Source organism: Canis lupus, chromosome 20 (genome assembly GCF_011100685.1).
Source record: "Canis lupus familiaris isolate Mischka breed German Shepherd chromosome 20, alternate assembly UU_Cfam_GSD_1.0, whole genome shotgun sequence".
Classification (NCBI taxonomy): domain Eukaryota; kingdom Metazoa; phylum Chordata; class Mammalia; order Carnivora; family Canidae; genus Canis; species Canis lupus.
This window is the reverse complement of record NC_049241.1, coordinates 44,430,407-44,448,886: the sequence shown is the minus strand read 5'-3', so window position 1 is coordinate 44,448,886 and position 18,480 is coordinate 44,430,407. Positions and strand designations below refer to the sequence as shown.

At 50.3% G+C, this 18,480-nt stretch overlaps 1 protein-coding gene across 4 annotated transcripts; it reads right to left on the bottom strand.

Annotated features, from left to right (window-relative positions):
- Positions 1-592: 592 nt before the first annotated feature.
- On the bottom strand, positions 593-17,077 carry TMEM161A (transmembrane protein 161A). Of its 4 annotated transcripts, XM_038566754.1 has the most exons (13): positions 16,963-17,004; positions 15,799-16,070; positions 13,975-14,078; positions 13,204-13,284; positions 12,738-12,835; positions 12,476-12,632; positions 10,050-10,201; positions 2,487-2,547; positions 2,245-2,388; positions 2,025-2,138; positions 1,702-1,876; positions 1,481-1,577; positions 593-1,180 (listed from the first exon to the last, which is right to left on the bottom strand). In XM_038566754.1, exons 2-13 carry the CDS (start codon positions 15,910-15,912, stop codon positions 927-929), a joined length of 1,551 nt encoding a protein of 516 aa, XP_038422682.1. In that variant the 5' UTR covers positions 15,913-16,070; positions 16,963-17,004; the 3' UTR covers positions 593-926. The 4 variants fall into 4 exon arrangements, with proteins under 4 accessions (XP_038422682.1, XP_038422683.1, XP_038422684.1 ...); XM_038566755.1 differs by lacking the exon at positions 15,799-16,070 and having other exon boundaries at positions 16,963-17,077; XM_038566756.1 differs by lacking the exon at positions 2,245-2,388.
- Between the last annotated feature and the right edge of the window lie 1,403 nt (positions 17,078-18,480).

The following is an 18,480-nucleotide window of genomic DNA, read 5'->3' as shown; positions in this document are numbered from 1 at the left end:
CTAGACACGTCCCTTGGGATGAAGCTCTTGTCCCGCAGCACCTGGAGACTTGCGGTCCCGGGGAATTCACATGGCCTGGTTCCATCAGGGCCTCCCTCTGCTCCGGTGTGTCTTCCCAGAACTCTCTGGCTTTGGAAGATTCTTCTGGGCCAGTTCTCTGATTTCCTTTGCTCCCTAGTGCCCCCCCCCCGACCCCGCCCACCCATCGGTTTTCCATCTTTTATCTTCTTATTCCTCCTGCAAGATTCCTACTTTATCTGTCATCTCTATCTCCCTGCCTTCTCATCCCCCAGTCCCCTCCCAGGGCTCTCCCCCACCCTCCCCTCCCTCTTGCCACCACCCCAGCCTCCACCACCACCACCACCACCACCACCACCACCACCACCACCACCCCCCAGTCTTCTTTCTCTACTGATTTGTGGCCTCTCCTCTCAACATTGTTGCATTTCTTCTCTCCCCACCCCCTCCCTTCACTTCTTGCTCCCAGGCCTTTGCTCACAGTGTGGATGGCCCTGTGCTCTCCTTGGTCATTCCCTTCACCCAGCACCCAACGTCAACAAGCAGAAAGCTGCCTCCCAAACCACTCCAATCCTGATAGTAAAAATCAGCCTGTTCTTTTATTTGTTCAGAAGAATGACCCTCCAACCTGTGCGTCAAATAGCGGGGCGCGGGGGCATGCCATCCAGGGACAATGGCCCTGGGATCCTCTGGCACGGGGCCCAGGGCAAGAGTTTTGAGGCAGAAACATGGGACCCAAGGGGCCCAGGGCTCAGGCACTGCGGTGAAGTGGGCGGGCACAGCAGGTGCTGCGGGGGCCCCCCAGGCCCACCTGGCACCGGAGGATACTGAGGCACACGCGGAGGAAGCGGCCCTTACACCGCTGGCTCAGGCCCGGGCCTCGGGGCCCCAGGAGTGTCTGCGGGCGGCTAGGAGCCCGCCAGGTGCCGCTGGAAGTAGAGGCCGAAGAGGCTGGAGAGCAGCTGGCAGGCGGCTGTCCACCAGATGAGGAAGGTGAGGATGGCGCGGAGGAAGAGGGGCGTGAGCAGGCTGCCCAGGGCCCCAGCGATCAGCGCCGCTGTCTGCTGGGCCTCGTCGTCCCCCAGGCCCCCCAGGCGATCGTGGGTGGAGGACGGGGTCCGGGACTGCACGGGGATCCGGCCCGGGCCCCAGGAGTAGCCGCCTGCGAGAAGAGGAGGGTGGAGACGGGACGAGTAGAGGTACAGGCGGGTTAGACCTCTGGGACCCCCAATGGTGCTGACACCCCCCACCACCAGCCTTCGACTCCACCTCCCAGCCCCGCCTCCACCCCTCCACCGCCCCCCACCCGCCTCCTGTCCCCCACCCCAACCTCGGGGGCCCTCCTCCTACTCTCCCCTCCCCCGGGCCATCCAGGCTCCGCCCCCAGCCCACCCCCAGCTAAGAGCAAGCCCCCGCCCCTCCTCTCCGTCCTCGCTCCGACCCCACCCCACCCACTTCTCACCCAGTGTCTTGAGCAGCAGGGTGCAGCTGAGGGTGAAGATGAGCGGCGTCAGGTACTGCAGACTCACCACCGTCACGTAGCAATAGACTCGCACCACCTAGGGGGCAGGTAGCAGTGGCTACGTGGGAGGGGTGAGCGGGGCAGCCTTCCGGGCTTCGGGTGACCCCCTTCAGACCCCTGCCTTGAGCCCCGAGTTCCCTCCCAACCTTCGGTGCCCATACCCGCCTCTGGATCTCGCGGGCCTCTATGCGGCCGGCCTCCCGGCGCAGCTGCTCCACGCGGGCCTTGGCCAAGCACAGGTAGGCCTGCAGGTGGGGCCTGGTCACTGCCAGCCTTAGCAGGCACAGTGCCACCAGCACCCAGAGGCGCAGGGAGTCGAAGGCTGAGTCCGACAGCCTGTGGGGAGGGGAGTGAGGGGCTAGGGAGGCCGCCCCTGCTCCAGGATCTTCCCCCAGCATCCAAGGCTCCTCCCTGAGCCTCAGAGAGGGGGGGGTACACAGAAGGGCCCCCACTGTCCTCCCTCCCAGCCCCACCGGATGCGCACAGGGAGAAGGGCATCTCCCCAGGTGGTGCCTGGTGCAGGAAGTCTCGTGCAATGGGCTTGGTCCAGAGCCACAGGATGATCAGAGGGGACAGGAAGCTGATATGAAGAAAGAACCTAGGGGCAAGGGCACAGTGGAGTGAGGCCTGGGCACCCAGCATCCCCTTAGCCTCTTCTTTAGATTCCCCACCTCCATTCCCACCCATCTGGCACTCTACATAACTGCAGTGTGGGCCGGTCTTCCGACATGGTCAGTGCATCCAGGTGTGTCTGGGCCAGCCGCAGGCCCGGAAAGGTGAGGAAGGCACCTAGCATGGACCCCACGAATGCCAGCCCTATGCGGATGGCCAGCTTGGCCAGTGGGAGCCTGGGGAGAAGAGAAGGGTCAAGAGGCCCCAAAGCCCATCAGCACCCCACCTGCAAGTTACAGCCTGCTCTTGTACCACCTCACTTCCCAGGACTCACGCCCAGTCCCAGCCCTGTGTCTTCAGAAGTGGCTCCAAGTTCTGGGTCATACTGGCCAGGCCTGGGGAAGACAAGGAGAGGGCAGTGTCTAATAGACCCCTGGAGGGGCGCCAGGTGGCTCAGTCAGTTAAGTGTCTGGTTTCAGCTCAGGTCATGATCCCAGGGTTCTGGGATTGAGCCCTACACTGGGCTCCTTGCTCAGTGGGGAGCCTCCTTCTCTCTCTCCCTGTGCCTGCTGCTCCCCCCTACTTGTGCTCCCTCACTGTCAAATAAATTTTAAAAATCTTTAAAAAAATAAAAAATAATAGACCCCTGGAGCCTTCAGTGTCTGCTCTGACCCCCTCCCCCACAGACTTTTGCTCCCCAGGTAGGAATGCACCAGTGGAGCTGGGCCCTGTGCCAGGCAAAAGGATAACGTTGTGCCCTGGTTATGTGCATTTTTTTTTTTTTTTTAAGAATAGGAAAATGTAACAGGCAGACACCCTTGAGTGGACTGGGGGACATGGTGGGGGAGAGCAGTGGACCATTGAGTCTGAGCTTCCTGGATTATACCAGGAATCCAGAGGGGCATGAAGGACTCCCATAGAAGAAAACCAAAGGCCTGGAAAGAATCCTCAGCTCAGGCCCTCAGATTTTCCACAGAGTAAAAAGCAAATAAAAATGAGCTCACAACCCAATTCACCAAACACACCAGGGAACAAATCACCAAAAAGGAGAATAAGCAGGGGGAAAAAGACAAATTTAAACCCTTCAGACTACAGAAAAATTTCAGGTATTATTATGTGAAATTATTGAGGAAAATAAAAGGTGGAATCACAGAACAGGCAACATGAGGCTGCCTCAGATGACCAGGTATATTTGCGAAGGGACCAGGTAAGCTCCTCCAAAGGGAAAATACAATTATTGAAATGACAGGTTGTTACATGGCATATTCAAAACAGCAAAAGGAGGAATGAGTGAATTGGATCTGAAGAAATCACTCAGATTCCAACTCAGAAAGATAAAAAGGTAGAAAATATGAAGGGAGATTAAGGGATAAGGGGGACAGAATAGAAAATCCAGCATAAGTCAAATAAGAGCCCCAGAGAGAGAAGGGAAGAGAGAATGAAGGAGAGAACATGTTGGAAGAGAATAGTTGAAAAAACTGCAGAATGAATGACACACACAAAATAAATCTGAATAATACAAAGAAATCCATACCTAGACACTGTAGTAAACTGGAATACCAAAAACAAAGAGACCGCAAAGCAGCCAGGTATTTAAGACAGATCACCTATAGAGGAAAGACAATTAGACTGGCAGCCAATGTCAACAGCAATCACAGAAAAAAGAACAAAAAGAAGGTGAAACGGTGAGATGTAGAAACAATGCCAAATAGGTCAGTAATCATAATAAATGTAAGCAGGTTAAAACTTTGAAGTTAAATGACACAGACTTAATTGAAAATATCCAGCTGTATGTTTTTTAAGGAGACATACCTCAACATAAGGTCCCTATAAGGTTGAAAGAAAAGGGATGTTAAAAAGATACAACAAATACAAAAGAAAAGTGGTATTGTATATTTGAGAGTTGCTAAGACAGTAGATCTTAAAAGTTTTCATCATAAGAAAAAAAAAGTTATATCTGTATGGTGATGGATGTTAGCCAGATTTATTGTGGTGATTGTTTTGTAATACATACAAATATCGAGTCATTATATTGTATACCTGAAACCAGCAATGGTATATGTCAAGTATATCTCAACTTTAAAAAAGAAGCCAAAAAGGCTATATTACCAGATAAACTAGAATAAGACAAATATTATTAGAATCAGAAGTGGTCAATATATCATAAGATGGTTGATTCACTAGGTATATATATAGCAATTCTAAACTTGTAAACACCTTGTCAATTAGCCACAAAACATATAAAGAAAACACTGACTAGGGCACCTGAGTGGCTCAATCAGTTAAGTGTCCAACTCGATTTCTGCTCAGGTCATTATCTTGGGGTTGTGAGGTTGAGCCCCACACGGGGCTCAGCACTGGTCATGAAGCTTGCTTAGGATTCTCTGTCTCCCCCTCCCTCTGCCCCTTCCCTCCTCTAAAAAAACAAAAACAAAAACAAAAAGAGAGAGAGATAAAGAAGAAGAAAGAAAAGAAATTGCAATGAAAACTTTAAATTACCCAGAACTGCCTGAAGATGTAAATTACAAGTCAAAACTTAAGGAATAGACAAAAGTGGGACTTAGTCAAATATTTATAGCCTTACATGCTAGAAATGCTAGCATAGAAATAGAAGAAGCTGAAAATTAATGAGCTAAATAGCCAACTAAGAAATTGGAAACAAGAAAAAGAAGCCTACCAGAGTAGTGCTATAAAAGCCAGAGGTCCTAGCCATGCAGAAGGGAAAGATCGGAAAAAGATGAAAGAAAATGAAAAGAACCCACAATTCACTAAAAATACAATTGTACAGCAAGGTCATTCCATGGAAAACACTCGGTTTGATCCCTACCTCATAAGACAGTAGTGAATGCCCAGGAGTTTAAGGGTTTACATGAAAAGCAAAATCGAAATATTGTGTTGGAAAATACAAAATGTCTTTCTGATTGTAGGGAAGGGAAGGGAATATATTCAAGACAAAAATCAACTAAAATAATGAACTGCTATTCATCAAAAGAGGTGAGGGGTGCAACTATAGTCAACAACTCAGCCCAAAAAATGTGGTGTGTGCATGCACAGAGAATAAATAATGCAAAAATGGCCAAATGAATCTAGGTCAAGGGCATATGGGAGTTCATTAGAGGATTCTTCCAACCATTCTGATGGTTTGAAATTTTTCAAAATAAAATATATAAGATTTTATTTTTAAGCAATCTCTACACCCAACATGGGGCTCAAACTACAACCTCGAGATCAAGAGTCACATACTCCACTGACAGGAGTGAGCCAGACAGGTGCCCTACAATTCTTTTTAAGAGAAAAAAAAAAAAAACCCACACAAAGAAAGTACAAAGCCATGCCACAAATTTGAAGATACACTCCCTACCACCACTACATTTTAACTTCTTTAAATTTGGGATACAGGGATGCCTGGGTGGCTCAGTGGTTGAGCATCTGCCTTTGGCTCAGGGCATGATCCCAAGGTTTGGGATCAAGTCCCACATCAGGCTCCTCGTGGGGAGCCTGACTCTCCCTCTGCCTATGTCTCTGTCTGTGTCTCTCATGAATAAATAATTTTTAAATAATAAAATAAAATCTTTGGAAAAGGGGATCCCTGGGTGGCGCAGCGGTTTGGCGCCTGCCTTTGGCCCAGGGCGCGATCCTGGAGACCCGGGATCGAATCCCACGTCGGGCTCCCGGTGCATGGAGCCTGCTTCTCCCTCTGCCTGTGTCTCTGCCTCTCTCTCTCTCTCTCTCTCTGTGACTATCATAAATTTAAAAAAAAAAAAAAAAAATTAAAAAAAAAAAAATCTTTGAAAAAGAAAAAAAATAGGCAAAGGACTTGAATAGACAATTCCTCCAAAGAAAATATACAGATGACCAACAAACATGAAGATGTGCTCAACATCACTCATCATTAGGCAAATACAAATAAAAACCACAATGAGATAGGATGGTCACTCTTAAGAAAAAAGTAAAGGGAAATAAATGTTGTTGAGGGGCATATGAGTGGCTCAGCCAGTTAGACATCTGCCTTCGGCGCAGGTTAGGATCCCAGTGTCCTGGGATTGAGCCCCACATCGGGCTCCCTGCTCAGTGGAGTGTCTGCTTTTCCCTTTGCTTGCCTCCCTCCCTGCTTTCTCTCTTTCTCATGCTTGTCCTCTCTCTCTCTCTCTCTCTCTCAAATAAATAAATGAAATCTTAAAAAAAAAATGTTGGCAAAGATGTGGGGAAGCTGGAACCTTCGTGCACAGCTGGTAGGAATGTAGAATGGTGCAGCCACTCAAGGAAACAGTTTGTCGATTCCTCAAAAAAAAATTAAACATAGAATTACTACATAACCCGGCACTTCCACCTCTGGATCTGTACCCAAAAGAATTAAAAAGCAGGGACTTGTACACCCATGTTCATAGCAACACTGTTTGCAATAGTGAAAACATAGAAGCAACATAAATGCCCACTGATACATGAATGGATGAGCCAAATGGGATGTATTATGCAAAGGAATATTATTCAGCCTTAAAAAGAAAGGAAATTTGGACCCAGGCTACAGCATGGATGAACCTTAATGATATCACGCCCAGTGGAAGAAGCCAGTCACTAAGACAGATACTGCATGATTCCCCTCATATAAAGCATCTAGGGTAGTCAGACTCGTAGAGACGGAAGGTGCCAGAGGCTGGCGGGGGGGTGGGGAGGAATAGAGAGTCAGTGTTCAGTGGGGACAGAGTTTCAGATTTGCAAAGCGAAAGGTGGGGGTGAAATGGATGGTAGCAATGGTCGCATGACAATGTGGATGTGTTTCATGCCACTGAAGTGTACACTTAAAAATGATGAAAGTGGGGACGCCTGGGTGGCTCAGTGGTTGAGTGTCTACCTTGGGCTCGGGTCGTGATCCTCGGGTCCTGGGATGGAGTCCCTCATTGGGCTCCCCGTGGGAGACCTACTTTTCTCTCTGCCTATGTCTCTGCCTCTCTCTCTGTGTCTCTCATGAATAAATAATAAAATCTTTAAAAAAAAAAAAAAAAAAAAAGACCACTAAAGGCATTGTTTTCCACCATTAGACCGGGAAAAATCAAGCACTTTCCATAGATCTCAAGTCATTTGCACTGGACTATGTCCCTGGAAGGTGCACTCATCACCCCACCTCACAAGCAGGGAGGAGAGGCAGGAGGCTGTTGCAATCTCACCCATGCTTGCCCGGGGTGACTGGGACTCAGTGGACGGCCTGTATGCAGTGTCCTCACTCCGAACCCTGGGCTGTTTGGCTGGCGGGAGTGCTACGAGAATAGCTCTGAAAAAACGCTGAGGCACCATCTTAGGAAGGTGAACACATCCCCATCATCCCCAAATCCTGTGCCCAAAGAAATGCCTGCGTATGCGTACAAGGAAACATGTACAAGAATGTTCCCTATAGCAACCGTGAAAAAGCTCAAATCTCGAAACCACCTAAATCTCCCAGCACAGAAGAATGGACAAATGAAGACAAGTGGCCCCACAAGAGAATGTCATTGATCCGTGAGAAGAGGTGAACAAAAGCTGCTCAGACTGACATGTCCTCGTTTTGTAAACAATATTAAAAAGACAGAAAAGCACCAGTTGGCAGATCACATACTGGCTAACACCATCCACAACAGCGAGCAAACTGTATGATGAATTCTTTAGGGACAGAGACATATGTAATGAAACTATTTTTTACAAAGGCAAAGGAATGGGGTGGCTCAGTGGCTCAGTCGGACCAAGAATCCGACTCTTGGTCTCAGCTCAGATCTTGATCTCAGGGTTGAGTTTAAGCCTTGTGTTAGCTTAAACTTATTTATTAAAAAAAAAAAAAAAAAAAAAAGAGGGAATCCCTGGGTGGCGCAGCAGTTTGGCGCCTGCCTTTGGCCCAGGGTGCGATCCTGGAAACCCGGGATCGAATCCCACGTCGGGCTCCCGGTGCATGGAGCCTGCTTCTCTCTCTGCCTGTGTCTCTGCCTCTCTCTCTCTCTCTCTCTCTGTGATAACTATCATAAATAAATAAAAATTTAAAAAAAAAGAAAAAAAAGAAAAAAGCAAAGGAATGATAAACACAAAATTTGGGAGACCAGTTGGGGCTGTGAGTAGGGGAGGAAGGTAGTGGGACTGGAAAGGAACACCAGAGACATGTAAGAAGGTTGAGAATGTTCTGGTTCTCATTTAACAAGATAGTTTGTTACATTATTTTGCTTTGTAATTTACATATACATGTTCTATATGTGTGTGTGCGTGTGTATGTATACATATATATGTCAAACATTATGTAATTTTAAAAACTGAAAAGCAGGGAAAATTGGTGAAGATAAAGCTCAAGAACCACAGCAAAACTGCATGCCATGGTGAATATTTTGATCTTTATTCAAAGACCACTAGGGTCTGGTATCAGGCAGAGAAGTGATATGATCCAAATGGTATTTTTAAAAGCTCACCCAAAGAATAGAGAAAGACAAAAGAAAAATGGGAAACTAAGAAAAAATATTTGCACCTACTATCACACATAAAGGTTAATGTCTATAATATATAAAGAGCTCCTACAAATCAATAAAAGGGTCAACAACTCAATAGAAAACTGGGCAAAAGAACAGATTTTTTCTGGAAGCAGAGAGAAATTACTTTTCCACATAGGAAAAGATGCTCACCCTCACTTATATTTTCACCTATCAGATTTCCCAAGACAAAAAAAGAAAAAAAAAAAAGAAAAAAGAAAGTCTGAGGAAACACATTGAAGAGGATGTGGGGAAATAGGCACTTCATTCATCTTTTCCTAAATGGGAATTTACAACATCATCAAAATTAAAAATGCACTTCTGGGCAGCCCCATGGTGCAGCAATTTAGCACCGCCTGCGGCCTGGGGTTTGATCCCAGAGACTCGGGATCAAGTCCCGCGTCGGGCTCCCTGCATGGAGCCTTCTTCTCCCTCTGCCTGTGTCTCTCTGCCTCTCTCCCTCTCTCTCTCTGTGTGTGTCTCTATGAATAATTTTTTTAAAAAAATGCACTTCCTTGCACAGGACCACATGTGCAAGGGTATTCCTATACAACACTTGTAAAACAACATGGTTGTGAACAACAATGTTTACTAGTGAAAGATTTAGATATCCAGAAGTAGGGGACTGGTTAAATAATCATAGAACATCCATAAAATGAAATACTATGTGGGCATTAAAAAAAAAAAAACACACTGTATGTACAGTTAAGGGACAACCTCCAAAGTAATGTTTTTAAGGGGAAAGGAGCCATAAACACTACTGTTTTATGGGGAAAAAAGAAAGTGATCCCCCAGTTTTCCTCCTGGAAGGAGAGTTGGCATGGGTGATTTTTTACTCTATGTATATCCTCTTGTACTTTATGAATTTTGTGCCATTTATCCATTTCCATCACCAAATTAGAATAAGTAGATAGGAAATCATTATGGCTGCTGGGGAGAGGGAAGATAAGGGCAGCAGAAGTGCCCTGCAAAGAACTACAGCTGCAGGCTGCCATCAGGGACAGTGAGCCAGGATATCCTTTTGCCCCAAAGCCCCAGGAGATGCCCAGGGTAGCAAGCGGCCATAGAGACTACTCAGGCCCAAGCAGTCCCCTGCCCCTTCACCTAATATGTGCTGGTGGAACAAGCCACTCAAACCCCACTTCCTTTTTTTTTTTTTTTTTTTTAATTTTTTTTTTATTTTATTTATTTATGATAGTCACAGAGAGAGAGAGAGAGAGGCAGAGACACAGGCAGAGGGAGAAGCAGGCTCCATGCACCGGGAGCCTGATGTGGGATTCGATCCCGGGTCTCCAGGATCGTACCCTGGGCCAAAGGCAGGCGCCAAACCACTGCGCCACCCAGGGATCCCCATCAAACCCCACTTCCACAAGGGAGTGGTGGCCGTGGTGACCCCATGCCTCAGAGACTGAACATACCTGGCTCCAGCCCCAGCTCGAGAGTGTCCTCCTGGACCACCTGTACCAGCATGGCCAGGAGCAGAAAGAGGAAGGCAAAGGTGAGGCAGACAGAGCGTTCGCCCCCTTCCTCGGTGCTGAAGTACAAGCGGGTCACCATCAGGAACATCTTGCTGGGGATGAGGCTAAGGAAGCCTGGAGCAGCTACAGTGCCCCCTCCCCACTCCCCCACTCCCAGCCAAATTATCCCCCCAACCCCAGAGCCCAAAACACCAGAGCTGGGGTTTGGAGTCTTGGGGAGCAGGGCAATGACCCGGGAGAGGAGTGAGCTACCCAACAAGCCCAGAACACAAGGTCCATGTTGCTCATGCCTGTGTCAGCAGGCTTGGGGTGTGTGGGTGGCAGGCATGCCTGGGCTTCCAGCTCAGCCTCATCACACCACCTATAGCCATTCCTCTTTTTGTTTTTTCTTTTTTAAAATATTTATTTGTTTGTTTGTTTATTTAGAGCTTGAGTTGGGGGAGGAGCAGAGCAGAGAGGGGGAAAGAATCTCAGGTCAACTCCATGCTGAGCAAGGAGCCCAGTTCAGGGCTCGATCCCATGATACCACCGAGATCATGACCCCAGCTGAAATCAAGAGTTGGAGGCTGGGATCCCTGGGTGGCGCAGCGGTTTGGCGCCTGCCTTTGGCCCAGGGCGTGATCCTGGAGACCCGGGATCGAATCCCACGTCAGGCTCCCAGTGCATGGAGCCTGCTTCTCCCTCTGCCTATGTCTCTGCCTCTCTCTCTCACTGTGTGCCTATCATAAATAAATAAAATTAAAAAAAAAAAAAAAAAAGAGTTGGAGGCTCAACCAACCCGTATCTGTGGCCATTTCTGACTAAAATAGCCAGCAAGGGACACCTGGGTGGTTCAGTGCTTAAGCGTCTGTCTGTCTTTGGTTCGGGTGGAGTCCCACATCAGGCTCACTGCAGGAAGCCTGCTTCTCCCTCTGCCTGTGTCTCTGCCTCTCTTTCTCTGTGTCTCCTATGAATAAATAAATAAAATATTGAAAGAAAGGGCAGCCCCGGTGGCTCAGCGGTTTAGCGCCACCTACAGCCCAGGGCATCCTAGAGACCTGGGATCCATCCCAAGTCGGGCTCCCTGCATGGAGCCTGTTTCTCCCTTTGCCTGTGTCTGCCTCTCTCTCTCTCTCTCCTCTCTGTGTATTCTCATGAATAAATAAATAAAATCTTAAAAATAAATAAAAATAAAAATAAAATCTTAAAAAAAATCTTGAAAGAAAGGAAAGAAAGCAAGAAAAGAAAGAAAAGAAAGAAGGAAAAAGAAAGAAAAGAAAAGAAAAAAAGAAAGAAAAGAAAAAAAAGAAAAAAAAGAAGAAAAGAAAAGAAAGAAAAGAAAAGAAAAGAAAAGAAAAGAAAAGAAAAGAAAAGAAAAGAAAAGAAAAAAGAAAAGAAGGATCACTGGGTGGCTCAGTGGTTTAGCGCCTGCCTTTGGCCCAGAGCTTGATCCTGGAGTCCTGGGATTGAGTCCCACATCGGACTCCCTGCATGGAGTCTGCTTCTCCCTCTGCCTGTGTCTCTGCCTCTCTCTCTGTGTCTCTCATGAATAAATAAATAAAATAGAAAGAAAAAGAAAGAAGAAGAAAGAAAGAAAGAAAGAAAGAAAGAAAGAAAGAAAGAAAGAAAGAAAGAAAGAAAGAAAGAAGAAAGAAAGAAAGAAAGAAAGAAAGAAAGAAAGAAAGAAAGAAAGAAAGAAAGAAAGAAAGAACCAGCAAGTCTGTCTCTTCGGGAGGTCTGGCCTCCCTGACCCACCTAGCCTGGCTGCATTCATGGCAGGAAAATCTCCCATTCCTCAGAGAAACTATCAGAGATACAAGGGCTGTATCTCTAATCTGCCCTGAAAGAGACCCACAGGGCTTTCCAGAACCAGTGTGGGCTTCCAGACCGACTCTTCTTCACAAGCCCATCCCACAAGGGCCTTTCTCAGACTTGGGCCTTCAATGTACAGGTTTGCCTCTGTTCCCCAGGCAGCGTCATAAAAAAACATGCCAGAGGGAGCATGGCCCTGCATCTGGGCTGGTGACTTGCTCTGACCAAGAGAATGGACAGGGGTGGGGTGGGCCAACTTCCTGCAAAGCCTCAGGAGGCTCTTAGCACCCCTTCTTCCTTGCTGATGTTTCTGCTACTTGGAAGAACCTCGGCCTCACCTGCTGGAAGGTGGGACCCCTTAGAGCAGAGATATGGAGGCCCGGCTGAGCCTAGCCCAGGAGGAGAGCAAATAAAACAGTGACCATTTTACACCACCCAGTTTGGGGGAGTTTTGGGGGGTGGCAGCCGATAACTGATAGGCCAATCTGGGGGTGAGGGGGGTGGAGGAAAGCTCGAGGCCCGCTCCCACCTGCCTCCCTCCTCCCACACCCACTCGGCAGCCTGAGGAAGGATACATGGAGAAGGCGATGGTGAGCAGGCACCAGAACACGGCGATGTTGGTCTCCTTGGCCGGGCCCAGCACGTAGTAGTAGGCCTCTGTGAAGACGTACACGCCGCCCGAGTACACGGCGAAGTCCACGAACCACTGGTACTCCAGGAAGAAGCGCAGGACTGCGGGGAGCAGCAGCTCAGCGCGCAGGCCAGCGCTGGACCCCGCGCCAATCCCCCAGAGTGTGGGCTGAGGCTGGGGCGCTGTGGACCCAGCTGGGCTGTTACCGAGGGCATCAACTGCTGTGAGGGGGCAGGTCTCCAGCTGGAAAGGGGCGTCTCGGGGCACAGACAGGGGCTTTTCTTCACTATAGCCATTGGCCCACCTGGGGAAGGGGGTACGAGGAAGGAGTGTCAGAGCACCATCCTCAGTTCTCTCCTCCCCGCCAGACGTGGCCACCCACCACCCCAGGCTAGCCTGAGAGGTCCCACCGGGCCACCCTCAGAGCACAGGAGGAGCTGGCTTGGGAGGTACCTTCTCCCCAGGCCTGGGTCTCTGCACACCAGGGTGCCACGCCACCCGCTCACAGGGCTGGCCCAGAGCAAACTTCCAATAAGCATTAGCTGTCAACGGGAAGCAACCAATGAATGACAGTGCCATCTTCTCAGCCTGGGGGGTGTCCACCACTCTCCTCGGTGCCCAGATCTGCACCTGGAAGGGGAGCCGCTCCCCTGAGGCTGGGGGCTCACTCACCGCTCCTTCCTGCCTCTGGGCCTCGGCTTTCCCTCCAGGGACCGAAGCTCTTCCTCAGTAGGATGCTTGTATCGGAAGAGACTGAGGGCAAAGATGGGGAAGTCAGGAAAGCTCAGGCATGGAGGGTTCAAGGCAGTGAATCCTCAGTCCCAGGGCTGGAGTCAGGAGAGCTGGACCCGAAACGCATGGGGACAGGCTAGCAGGGGCCATGCAAGGCCAGGGGAAGGCTCAGGAGGGTGGGTTAGGGGTTTGCTGGGGGAGTGCAGCGAGAAGTTCTCCGGAAAGCCAGGGTGGCGAGGCATCCCGGACACCCCTGAATCTGCTGGCTATCTCTTCTAGCGGAGCAGGCATGTGCATTGTTCTGGAAAGTTCATGGTTTCCACCAGATCTCAGAAAGGGTCCAAGATCCAAACAGGGACGAAAAGCATTGCAGGAAACAGGTCTCAGCGAGACTACTGTGGAACAGGATCCTAACAGGGGGTTAGGATCCAGGAAGGCAGGGAGTGGAGGAAGTAACTGTTCTTCCCAGTGTGGAAATGTGGTCTCACGGCTGTGTACAGCTGTCAAAACTGACCCAACTGCGAGCTTCAAATATTTGCAGTCTATTGTACGTCAATTATATCTCAATAACGTTTTTTAAAAACCAAAACCAAAAAAATAAAAAATAAAAAACCAAAACCACTTCGTAGGGCTCGCGCAGGGTTTGAAGGAGGCAGAGGGGGCGGGCCTGGCGGGGCTCCTCCCACCGCCCGGGGCGGGGCTGTGGCTCACCTGCCGTTGCAGAGCAGCCAGCGTGCGAAGGAGCAGTGAGGTGCCAGCCTATGCATGAGGGTGGCGGTGAGCAGGGTCACCACCAGCTGCACTCCCAGGACCGCCTGGGGAGAGGGGACATGAAGGGCAGCGTCTGCCAGAAGGTCACAAGCTCCCTGCCTGGGAACTCAGGCTATTTATAGGGAGGCTGGGGCCAGGTTGGGGAGGGTGGATCTCCCAGGTCCCAGCAGCATCTTGAAGGAGGGGCCTGGGGTGGGGTCAGACTCAACCCAGGGAGCCCCTGCTGTGTGTGGATTTCCCCCACTCCCTACCACCACCACCTAGCTGGGGTGTGGGGTGGCGGTGAGCACGCGCGGGAGCAGAGACTAGGGTTCGTTTCTGGTCTCCGCTATGGATTTCAGGTATTCATCTCCCTCAGGCCTCGGTTTCCCCATCTGGAGATGGGGTGCTATTTTGTTTCGTGTACTGTCAAGACCACTTTCCGGACCTTAGAGGAGCATACCCTGTGAAAGAGGCACCCCTCCCACGGTCCCACCCGCACAATGTGGTGCACCCTGGCAGCTTCCCCCTGTCTTTCCCACCAGAGATTATCCTGATGAATCCATAGCCCTCTCCTTCTCCTTCTCCCTCCCTTTGTAATCGACCTCCTTGGAAAGCCTATTTCTGGCCACTATCAGTGTCAGGACAAAGACTTACACGTTTGGGTGGGATGACTTTTTAAATTAGGAATTTCTCACTAAGTTCTACATAACAAACTATTTAACAATTCAGAACACGTTTTCCTATATTAATTTTAAAACGTTTTAGAAGAAATGCTTTGGGTAATCAGTCTGAAGCTCAGTTTTCCTGCTTGAATGCAGTAAATACCAATTTGGTATCAGTAATTATGTAATTATACAAAATTATGTGCTCAGGAGTGCTGTCGACTAGTATTATGATATTATAATTAACAACTAAAAGTGAAATAAAGATTACTTTAATATTAAAATTAATTGTTAAAATGATTCTTTAATCGGGCAAAAATATGCTAACTTTAATAGGAAAAGCTCCAGCGTGATGCATATCCAGCCAACACAGTAATTCAGAATGACTGCTGAGAAATCCATCATTACGATAACTAACAGGATATTTTCTCTATGCCCGTGATTCATAAACCAGAAACATTTTTTCAGTACTGAGGTCGGGGCACCATCTTTCTGGTCTCTAAATCTCACAAATCTCCTATTCTCACTGCTCACCCTCCCTAACCCTAAAATGCAGACTGGTGAGCAGTCAATAAAGAACATGGGCATGGTCAGTCAGGGGGCCCCCTTTCAAGCCCAGTGAGGCAGGCCTCTCCTCCTCCTAGGATCCTCTTCTCCCCTCCCCATGCCCCCAGAGCCTCCCACCTGTGCCTCTACAGATATCAGACCCTGGGGCTCCCCTGCCAACTTTCCTTTTTCTCTCTTTGGCTTCCACGCTGTGACTCAATCTCCTGCTAGGTTTTTAACCACTGTTGGCCCAGCACAACCCCAGCACAGAGGCACCTCTAGCCTGGACTTCCATGCCACCGAGCTCGAGCTTGCGGATCAACTCTGTCTGGAGGCCCCAGGACCCATCCATCACTCCCACGGACACAGCCCTCAGCCCTTCCCAGTGAGTCAGCATGTCAGTCAACATCCAACTCCTTTTCACAGCCTGCAAGGCCTGGTGGGCCCAACTCTAGACACTCTGCCCAACTGCTCGGCTTTCTTGGTAGCCCTCTCTGTGTCGAACCCCTGGGTTCTCCATTGCAGACCCCTATCACCCTCTGACACCTCCCAGGGCGGGGACCTTTGTTCAGACCTTTCGGTTCCAGCACCTAGGACAGGCAGGATAGAAGGAAGGAAGGAGAGAGGGAGGGAAGAAGGAGCAAGGAAGGAGGGCAGGAGAAGGTAAGGAGGGAAGAAAGACAGGCATCCCTCCGCCTGAGGCTCCTGAGGTCGGTCCAGGGGCGTTTCTCAAGCCCCGCCCCCCAGCAGCCTCCGTCTTGAGGTCCTGGCTCTGCAGGTTTCCAAAGATATCTGGAGCCCCGCATCGGCCCACGTCCCTCTCCTCCTCAAAGCCTTTCCCTGAACCTACAATCCAAGAATGTGAGAATTTTGCTACCTGCGAACACCAATGAGATATTTCTCCATCCTGTTCTCGAGAACCCTTCCGCTCAGCTCCCACTGCTTCCCGCACCCCGCGCCGGCCTGGAACCGCGTCAGCTTTTCGGGGCTTTTCAGTTCGGGCGCCTCCCAACGCCCCTCCTCGGGCATTCCCCCAGGCAGGGCCGGGTGGTCATCTAGGGCCCCTCGCTCCGCCCAGTCCGAACATTTAGGAGTTGGGAGTTCCTGCTCTCGCCCCGCATCAGCCTGACCCACCCAAGTGGCCGGGCTAAGTGTGAATAACCCCAATAGACTGGACCCAAAGCCGCGTGACACCTGAGGGTTTCAACTGTGCTGTCTCTAATTCTGGGACCCTCGCGCGCCCCGAGGCCACCCTGATCCCCTTGGCCAGGCTCCTCCTCTCGGGGCTCTCCCTGGCCCTTCTACAGGCCTCCATCCACGCAGTGGCCCCCCATCCTTCCGCAGGACCCACGTCGCCAAGCGTGGGCTCCAGGGGGACCCCAAACCTCCCCAGCGACGATCTGTACGTTCCCGGGGCCCCGGGCACCTCTGCAGCGCTGCGACCCCTCGGCAGGACCCCAGGCCCTTAGAGGGCCCCCAGGGATTTTCCCAGAATTCCCGAGCGCTCGGGGGCCTCCAGTCCCCTACCTAGGCAGAACCCTCAACCCCCACACAGGTCCCACAGGGAGACTGGATGGACCCAGAGAGGGACACATGGCCCTCTGCGCGACCCAGAGTCCCTCAGAGCTCCCAATCCCCACAAAGGGATCCCCGCCCCCTCGGTGTCTCCCCGAACCCCCCACAAAGGGATCCCTGGCCCCTCCATCAAGGCCCCCCGGACGGCGGGCCGCCGGCTCACCATGTCGCCGGCGGGAGCGAGGTCCGCTGACCCGAGGCTCCGTCCCCTCGAGGGAATCTAACCAATCAGAGTCCAACTCTGTTCTGACAAACAGCCCGAAAGGCCAATCGTCGGGCTTGCAGCTGGAGCAAACCACGGGGGCCACGAGGTCGCTCGAGTTGCATGCCGGAGGTTGTAGTTCAAAGACCCTCGGCACGTTCAGGCCTCGGCGGAGTCAGGACTCTCTCTGGGACCGTGTGGCCGTCCTCCCTGAGACTCAGTCTCCTGGCATCTGCACCTATCTCGCAGGTCTGAGGCAAATGCATTCATTTATCCACACACTGCCTCCCACTGGAGAGTTCTGAACGTGGATCAAGAACATTCGGGTGCTCCCACTGACTAGACTCTCAAGTGCTCAGACTGAATTCTTATACCTCTACCTGACTCCAGTCAGCTGCCAGCACTACACACTATAATACAGCTTGCCACTGGCCATGCTACCTCATACCTCCAGGCCCCTCTAAATGCTATCTTTCATCTTGGACTACCTCCTTTCTCAGTGCTTTTCGTTTGGCAAAGCCTTATTCATCTCTATCAGCCAGGACTCTGATTGCACACACACACACATGTACACACACACACCCCAACTTAAATGGGCTCCAGGGAAAATTTTGTGACAAAAAGCTCTAAAAGTACAGTGAGCTTCAGGCATGGCTGGATCAAAGACAAAAAAAAATAGTCTCAAGAATCTGATGTTTTGTGTTTCAAGGCTTGGAGGAAAGGGCTTCTAGCTTGGTTATCTAAGTTTTGCCACCTGTATTTTTATAGATAAGTGCATCTGCCTGAATGTAGAACATAACATGTGAGTGTGAATAGATGTCTGAGAGGTTTTTGTGGCCTGTGAGCGGGCCCTGTATAGCTGATTGCCTTGTTTCTGTAGGTGTTTTTGTCTTTATGAGCACATGTGAATGTCTGTTTGCAGGGGATTCACTGTGGCTTTTGACCTTTGGACTCAGAGTGTCCCCTGGAGAGAGGATGGGTGACAGAGGTGGTGCTCCTGGGATTTCCCTGGACCAACATGGGGGCCATGAAATGATCTATGAATCCATGAGGGACCCAGGGAAGCTGGGATTTGGGGAAGGTGTCAGAGAAGGGGGACCAAGAAAGAAAGGAGGGGCATTTGCTGCAGGTCCACTGCAAATCAGGCTGGGGAGGTGGGGTGCCTAACTCATGGGCTCCTTCTAGTAGGCTGAGGTGGCAGGACAATTGTCTCCATTTCATTGATGAAGACACCAAGGCTCTGGATGTCTCCAAATCTCTACTTCACACCTTGACCTCTCCTCCTAGACCAAGAGCTTATGAGTTTAGTTGTCACAGAGAAGCCCAGGAGGTGAACCACAGGGAACTCACACATCTTGAGCCTCAGGAGGTCCTCATCTTCCCTGCCCCAACTCCCCAGCCTCCGGGTTATCCAGAAGCTCTGGAGTTGGCCCTGACTCTTCTCTCCCCTCTCCTGATCTGTCAGCCCCTCCTGGTGGT